General features: G+C 44.8%; 1 protein-coding gene across 1 annotated transcript; it reads right to left on the bottom strand.

The window, feature by feature from the left end:
- Nucleotides 1–993: 993 nt before the first annotated feature.
- Nucleotides 994–7,912, bottom strand: LOC142656699 (serine protease 33-like). The gene is made up of 5 exons (XM_075831625.1): nucleotides 7,870–7,912; nucleotides 5,491–5,695; nucleotides 4,812–5,086; nucleotides 2,646–2,815; nucleotides 994–1,278 (listed from the first exon to the last, which is right to left on the bottom strand). The coding sequence occupies exons 1-5, from the start codon at nucleotides 7,910–7,912 to the stop codon at nucleotides 994–996; spliced, it is 978 nt and encodes a 325-aa protein (XP_075687740.1).
- Between the last annotated feature and the right edge of the window lie 594 nt (nucleotides 7,913–8,506).

Genomic DNA, 8,506 nt, shown 5'->3' with positions numbered 1-8,506 from the left:
CCTCTATATATCTCTGTATGCCTCTGTGTCTCTGTATATCTCTATATATCTCTGTATATCACAATATATATCTCTGTATGCCTCTGTATGTCTCTGTATATCTCTATATATCTCTGTATATCTCTATATCTCTGTATGTCTCTGTATATCTCTGTATATCTCTATATCTCTGTATATCTCTGTATGCCTCTGTATGCGTCTATATATCTCTATATGTCTCTGTATATCTCTATATCTCTGTATGTCTCTGTATATCTCTGTATATCTCTATATCTCTGTATATCTCTGTATATCTCTGTATGCCTCTGTATGCGTCTATATATCTCTATATATCTCTGTATGCCTCTGTATATCTCTATATCTCTGTATGCCTCTGTATGTCTCTGTATGCCTCTATATATCTCCGTATGCCTCTGTATGTCTCTGTATGCCTCTATATATCTCCGTATGCCTCTGTATGCCCCCGTATGCCTCCGTATGTCTCTGTATGTCTCTGTATGTCTCTGTATCCCTCTGTATGTCTCTGTATCCCTCTGTATGTCTCTGTATCCCTCTGTATGTCTCTGTATCCCTCTGTATGTCTCTAATTTGCCGACCTTACCACTTGTTGACCCCCAGTCATAGATACAGGTTACAAGATCTTAATAATGAGGTCAGTGGTTGGGCCACCACTGATTTCCGGAGTGGACGACATCTAGATATTTTTGAAAGTGCTCATAAATTCTGTCGAATGTCCAGTAACAAGTTTCTGAGCAGCGGCAAAGGGGTTTGGACTCAGAGCCTTTCATTCTGGAAATCGGTGGTCGATAACGGGATTTTACCTTTGACAAATCTCCAGAGTATAAACCACAACTAAAGTCTGATAGACGAGGTCCGTACAACAACTTCAGTTTAATGAATCATATATATAAAGCATGAAAACAGAGGGTCAATATATATATATACTATATACTCAATGTCCATGCTGAGGACTGGGACGTGATTCCTCTACAGTTATTTCCTGTGAAGAGTCGATAGTGATGCGATTATAATGAGAAGTGTCAGCGTATGACAGGACGCCATCATGTTTCCACTGCATTTTGCGGTTGGTTCTGGGATATCGGTCAGAGTTTGGAAGTTCATCTCTGGTATATATGACCGGATCCAGGACTGGTAAGCGGTTACCAGGGTGTACACTCCGGGGCGGTTGGGTAAGGCACATCCCTCTCCCCAGCTTACAATGCCAGGCTGGTACCAGGCACCATTCACCTTACACACAAGAGGTCCTCCGGAGTCTCCCTGAAAGACAACAGCCATAGTCTTAATGGACAATAGGAACCAAGGACTGGTGTCTACAGCAGGTGACTCTTCTGGTACTGAGCACATTAAGCTGATAAGAAGTTGGATACGAGACGTTGATCCAATGGGTTTAACAAAGTCAATCATGACCCACCCCAAGAATCAAGACTTGAAGGGTAAGGCGCGCTCTTCACGGTACAGAGACAAGAATGACCGTCATGTGTGAAGATTTCCTGACCTGGAGGCCAAATGTCCCAAGGCCCCAGCAGATGATATGAAGTGGTTGACACAATACGCAGGTTGATGGGGCGCGGAAACATTTGCTGATATCAGATTTTATGTCATATTTCAAGAGTTGCAAATGACTATTAGGGCACGGCCAGACGTGGCGGATTTGCAGTGGAATTCTCCAGAGGCCGTTTTTTACATTTGTTTCAATACATTTTTAGGCAACTTAGTTCAGACATGGCGGGAAAACTCCGCTGCGGACCACAGGCTGCGGTGCCGAATTTTCCCTCCCAGCATGCACTGTCTGTTGCGGAGAAGAAGCCGAATTTCACTGCGTATTTCAGCCTCTGCAATGCAAAAACTGACATCTGTGGCGTCCGCTGTGATTTCTGCAACGTCTGAATTACCTGTCAAATATGCAAATGTTGCTGCAGATTCATTACGTAATTGCCCCAAATCTGCACCAACATTTGCAGCGGGCAAAATTCTGCCACTTCTGAACGTGCCCTTATACTAAAGGGGTTGTGCCCTAAAATCTGCAGGAGAACCCGGCGTCACGCGTCACCACATGAAAAATAAAGCTCTTCATTGTGGCTGGTGAAATAGATGGGTCGTCTATAACATTCATGTAGAGGCCGGGCCCCTCAGAGACAAACACTTCTTGTAGCCACTCTGCTGGTGATGAGTTTTTGGACGAGTTTTTCAGCGCGGAAACCACACCGGAAAGCGTGCCCAAAGACGGACGAAAATGCCTCCCATTGATTTCAATGGGAGGCGGAGGCGTTTTTTTCCCGCGAGCGGAAAACCGGCTCTCGGCAGAAAGAAGAGACATGCCCTATCTTCAGGGGTTTACACCTCTGACCTCCCATTGACATCAATGGGCGCGGGTGAAAAACGCAGCGAAAATCGGCGTGCAGGGAGAGGAAAATCTACCTCAAACTTCCAACCTGAATTTTGAGGCAGATTTTTCTCCTGCAAAAAACTCAGTGTGAACTAAATGTATTCCAAATGAAAAATCAACAAAGCATTAAATGTGACCGGGGGGGGCACAAACTTTTGCATTTCATTGTGAGTTATAGAAACATTGCTATTAAAATAGACGACGGCAAAGTGATGAGGTGTTCCCAATGGTGTCTCACCTGACAGGAGTCTTTCATTCCCTTCCCATAACCAGCACATATCATGGTGTCATAGACTAGGGTAACAAAACTGCTGGTCAGTGAGTTCACGTGATACATGGAGTTACACGTCTTGTAGTCGATCAGCGGGAGCTTCACCTTCTGAAGAGTCATCGGGAACGGTAAATTCACTAAGAAAATGAGCAGTTCGGTTATTCGGTCCTGTTATCGTCGCAAAAACACTCTAAACCTTGTCATATCCTGTAGGACCTCCGGCCGCGGTCAATGCCGGGTCCATGTTTGGAGCCTCAGTCATAACTCGAGCAGCCATTAATGTCTTATCTCTGGCCAATGTGGTCAATGAAAGGGTAAAGTGCGTCACAGGGTGAGAAGAAAAAACGAAGATCGCCGCGGACGGCTGAAGCTCGACTTCCCACGCTGTAAATCGTTCGCTTTACCTAAGATTGTCCTCGATTTTATAAATTCTAACAAAAACTTTTAATTTCTAGCGCTGAGATAATTTTCTATTTTCTCCGTTTTTTTTAAACAGACTTGTTCAACTTAGAAAAAAATATTTAACATATATGGAAAAAGTGAGGTTAAGAACAATGAATGAGATAACAATAACCATAATGATAAAATCATCACCATCATCCACATAATCATCATCACCATCATCAACATCATCACCATCATCCACATCATCCACATCATCACCATCATCCACATAATCATCATCCACATAATCATCATCAACATCGTCACCATCATCCACATCCACATCATCACCATCATCCACATCATCACCCACATCATCAACATCGTCCACATCATCAACATCATCATCCACATAATCATCATCACCATCATCCACATAATCATCATCACCATCATCAACATCGTCACCATCATCCACATCCACATCATCACCCACATCATCCACATCATCACCCACATCATCAACATCGTCCACATCATCAACATCATCAACATCATCCACATCATCACCATCATCCACATCATCATCAACATCATCACCATCATCACCCACATCATCAACATCGTCCACATCATCACCCACATCATCAACATCGTCCACATCATCAACATCATCACCATCATCCACATCATCATCATCACCATCCACATCATCATCCACATCATCCACATCATCACCATCATCCACATAATCATCATCACCATCATCCACATAATCATCATCACCATCATCCACATCATCAACATCATCACCATCATCCACATCATCACCATCATCCACATAATCATCATCACCATCATCAACATCATCACCATCATCCACATCCACATCATCACCCACATCATCCACATCATCCACATAATCATCATCACCATCATCCACATCATCACCATCATCAACATCATCACCATCATCATCCACATCATCAACATCATCACCATCATCAACATCATCACCATCATCAACATCATCACCATCATCCACATCATCACCATCATCATCCACATCATCAACATCATCACCATCATCACCCACATCATCCACATCATCCACATCATCATCATCATCACCATCATCCACATCATCAACATCACCCACATCATCACCATCATCCACATAATCATCACCATCATCCACATCAACATCATCACCATCACCCACATCATCCACATCATCAACATCATCCCCATCATCACCATCATCCATATAATCATCATCCCCATCATCACCATCATCCACATCATCACCATCACCCACATCATCACCATCATCCACATCATCACCATCACCCACATCATCCCCATCATCCCCATCATCACCATCATCCACATAATCATCATCCCCGTCATCCACATCAACATCATCACCATCACCCACATCATCCACATCATCGACATCATCCCCATCATCACCATCATCCACATAATCATCATCACCATCATCCACATCATCCCCATCATCCACATAATCATCAACATCATCACCATCATCCACATCAACATCATCAGCATCATCAACATCATCACCATCATCACCATCATCACCATCATCCCCATCATCATCCACATCATCATCACCATCATCCACATGATCACCATCATCACCATCCCCATCATCACCATCATCCCCATCATCACCATCATCACCATCATCACCATCATCCTAAACTCTAGAGTTTAGTTCCTCACCTCCTGAGTATATGCTGCCCCAGCCGGTCACCCAGCACTCCATGCCACAGGGGAAGGTGACGGAGGCGGCGGGCAGACAGATGGGCATGATGTACTTGGTGTAATTGACAGGACTGGAGAGCCTCAGTAGAGCAATGTCCCCTCTGCTGGCCGCTTTTCCTGTGTACAGGTAATTAATTACAACGCTCGATAAACCATAACTGGCTTCATTAGAATTGATGACTTGGAGCTTGTAGGACCCCAGCTGCACATTATAGTTCCCAATGTAGGAGTCGCTGCGGAGCAGAGAAAGTGATCAGATGTTAGAAGATTCATCAGACGACACAGCGGCTCAATGTGACGGCTCCAACATTTTACATCCAGTGACCGGATCTCAGCCCATGTTGTAATGGTGACCGTCCATGACCCAACCACACAACTATCATGTCCTGGTCTCCAAATAGAAGGGTTTTCAGAGGTGGATGAAAGTGACTATATACATATATATGTGACAAGGTTCATACATAGCGCAGCTTTCTCTGCCGTGGCGGGGGAGGGGGGTTGGCAAGTATTTAAGATACTTATTTCTTTATATTTTTGTGTATTAACAAATAAGAAAAAAGAACACAAAGATATAGAAGGCATCGAGCATGGCACCGGACACATAGATTCATGTGGGTAAAGGAACCCGGACACTTACCTATCAAAGCAATGGGCAGCGGTCAGTACCCACTGAGACGCGATCAGGGAGCCGCCACAGTGCAAGTACCAAGCGTTTTGCTTGTAGTAAAGCAGGGCCACCTGCCACGGCCATTCTCCATCCAGAGCATCTGTGCCACCAACTATGCGCCCGCTAACCTGGGGGGAACCACAGACAGAACTGGCATCTGCTGGCACGGGCGAAGCTGGAAGAAAACACACAAAGTCAGGAATAGACGGGCCAGGCCAAAGGCGTCACATCGCTGAACAGACTCCATTATTGGTCACTCGTCTTCCTTGCCCTGTGTTGTCTACACTGACCATGGACGGCACAGCCGAGACTTGTCATATTCACAGCTTTTTTCTTTTTCTTTATACGTAAAAATAAAAATTAGAAGAAACCGACTCCGTCCTTTGACTTTGAAGTTTTTCATTCTGTTTTTGAAAAAGAGCTAGATATATGGAAAAGAGCTAGATATATGGTCCCTAAAGCCTCACCCCCCATGTTGTGCGAAGCCGTAATATAGCTCCCATAGACTTGTAGCTCCCATAGACTTGTATAGAGCTCTCCTAGCCTGTGTATACCTCCGAATTCATATCATGCCATGTTCTATCTGATGACATATTACGGAGGTATACGAAACATTGCTTCTAGGGGAGAACTTCTCCATGGCGCTATATGGATTCATCGTACGGTGGCGGACAGAGTGCCTACAGCTCCATATACCATTGAACAGCCTCGGTGGACATGGCCCGGCCGTGTGTATAAAGCCTTAAAGGGAAGCTTCACCTTTTATCATCTTGCTGTTTTTAGCTCCTACATTCTGTGCCGATTGATTTCTTTATATATCTCTATAGTGGTCGGAGCTACAAATCCACTGCACAGACTAAATTCTGCCTTCACCACTAGGGGGAGCTCACTACATACTGTTCAAACAAGTAATAACACAGTTTACAATAAGCCCCCAGTAGTGGTGGCCATAGGCAGACAAAGTGTATGCAGGGGATTTGGTGCAGCTGAAAAAACAAAGCTTTGACTGCTATAAAGATATATCAAAAATTAATTCGAATTTGGAATTTATTAGAAATCGATATTCAAGGGTGGACATTCCCTTTAAGGGACATTTTTGGTGGGGTCACCAATGGAGAAAAAAACTCGAAAGAGAAGAATACACAGCAAGGAGGCCAGCGTCACTAGAGGGAAAGATTACTCCAAACCCCCCCCCCACCCCTGATAATGAGCAATAAATGGGGAATAATAAGGACTAATCATTTATCTGATGACCAGAATTTTCTGGTTTTTGCTTCCTGTGGCTTTTTCTACAACTGGTCAATGTAAGTGGGGCCGGACTGGGGTGTCGGAGAAGACTTTGGAGAATCCCATAGGTGGCAACTGTAGATGTGGATCCTTGACTTAACCAAGCCGAGCCTCCTGAAATGTTATCTTATCCTCCTCACGTTATGACCCAACTGACCGGAGAAGACAATTATACTCTGAAGAGGCCGGGGGAAGAGGAGGACATGAGTATAAACGTCTCAGGAACTGAAATCATGAAGATGAAGCCTGAAGACCTCAACAAAGGACACAACATTGCAGAGACAGCGGGCTCGGACTGACCCAACGAGGAGCCCACAAATACCCCCGGGGGCCCCAAAACATGCAGTGTCAGTTCCCAGTGTGCGGCGGGTGATGTCTGGAGCTGAAGAGGTTCATGGAGCGAGGAGCAATAAGTATCTGGTTTGGAGTAGAGGGTCTGATCTGAGGGTCTGATCTGAGGGTCTGATTCATTTGGGGGTCTGATCTGAGGGTCTGATTTATTTGGGGGTCTGAATCCCTTTAATTTGCAGCCAGTGTAATACTGGTATCTGACCACTATGTGGTTACTGTAAGGCGTATTATTCATGCTTGTATAGTGGTAGCAAACTGTTGTCCCTGACTGAAAAAGCAGCGCTGGTCCTTGACCGTGTGATTGGGTGATTCTACTTTTTTTCTTCTCCGGTTGATAGCGTGGTTTACAGATTTAATGGAGCGGCGGGGTAACCAAAAAAGTAAAACAAAGAATACAGCGAGTGTTGCCCCTCCCCCTAGATTTAATCCCGGTCACTAATCGGGCCCCCCCCCCCATGTTCTGATCTGCTCATCTAGTCCTCACACTTTGGCTTTTGTCACAGTCAGGATCTACTTTTAATGTTGCCCGGAGCCGCACTTTGTGTACCGGCAGGTTGAGCTCCCGGAATCCAAACCACTGGAGGGTCCTCGGCTCCCTAGTCCGACACCGGGAGTAAAACGGCTCATGTGTTTATCAGCAGCGAAAACTGACCTGAAATCAGCACCAACTACGAATAATATTTTATACGCAAATTTCAAACCATAACTTACCGAAGAGCATAAATATAAGCGCCCCGAGAAACCTCAGCTCCATTCTGTCCTGTCTGGCCGCTCTGATTTACCCCCCCCCCCCTCTTTATAGTGTTTCCATTTCTCAGCGTTTCACGTCGAGACTTCATTACATAGTAACTAATAGTTTACAACACAAAGTAAATGACCACAAACTGAGGAATAATGGACATCCGGAAATACTCAAGAAAATTCTCTTATCTCAATCTTCAAAAAGTAGATCTAAAAATAAACACGGCAGCTAAGAAACCTGCGGAAACAGAGGAAGACAAAGGCCGGAGACGTGAGAAGGTGAAGTGTGCGAAGCGCGTTGTTTCCAAGGAGTTATTTACATCAATGAACGTCATAAACATCAAAAACTTCATCAACTTTATAAACATCATGAACATTAGTGGAAATGTCGACCTGTCACAATTGGGGACTCGTGAACCTTCGAGAACTTCCACATGGTACAGAATCCGGCTTCCAAAATTGTTTCATGTTGAGAATTCGGCTCGTGATGTTCTTTCGGTCCATTGGTTACAGGGTGCATGCCGGCCACTCACGTGACTAGCCGACCAAGGTTCATAGAGGGGTCCCGAGCCGGGGACCACCACTATGACATCTATTCCCTAGTAGG

Source organism: Rhinoderma darwinii, chromosome 6, assembly GCF_050947455.1.
Source record: "Rhinoderma darwinii isolate aRhiDar2 chromosome 6, aRhiDar2.hap1, whole genome shotgun sequence".
Taxonomy (NCBI): domain Eukaryota; kingdom Metazoa; phylum Chordata; class Amphibia; order Anura; family Rhinodermatidae; genus Rhinoderma; species Rhinoderma darwinii.
This window is presented reverse-complemented; position numbering and strand designations above follow the sequence as displayed.

Excerpts from the sequence above, each read along its gene's own strand:
- LOC142656699 (XM_075831625.1), bottom strand. The coding sequence starts at position 7,912 with ATGGAGCTGAGGTTTCTCGGGGCGCTTATATTTATGCTCTTCG. Across the intron at positions 2,816-4,811 it reads GGGCAGCATATACTCAGGAG|TGAATTTACCGTTCCCGATG; the intron begins GTGAGGAACTAA and ends TCATTTTCTTAG. Across the intron at positions 1,279-2,645 it reads GAATGAAAGACTCCTGTCAG|GGAGACTCCGGAGGACCTCT; the intron begins GTGAGACACCAT and ends GTTGTCTTTCAG.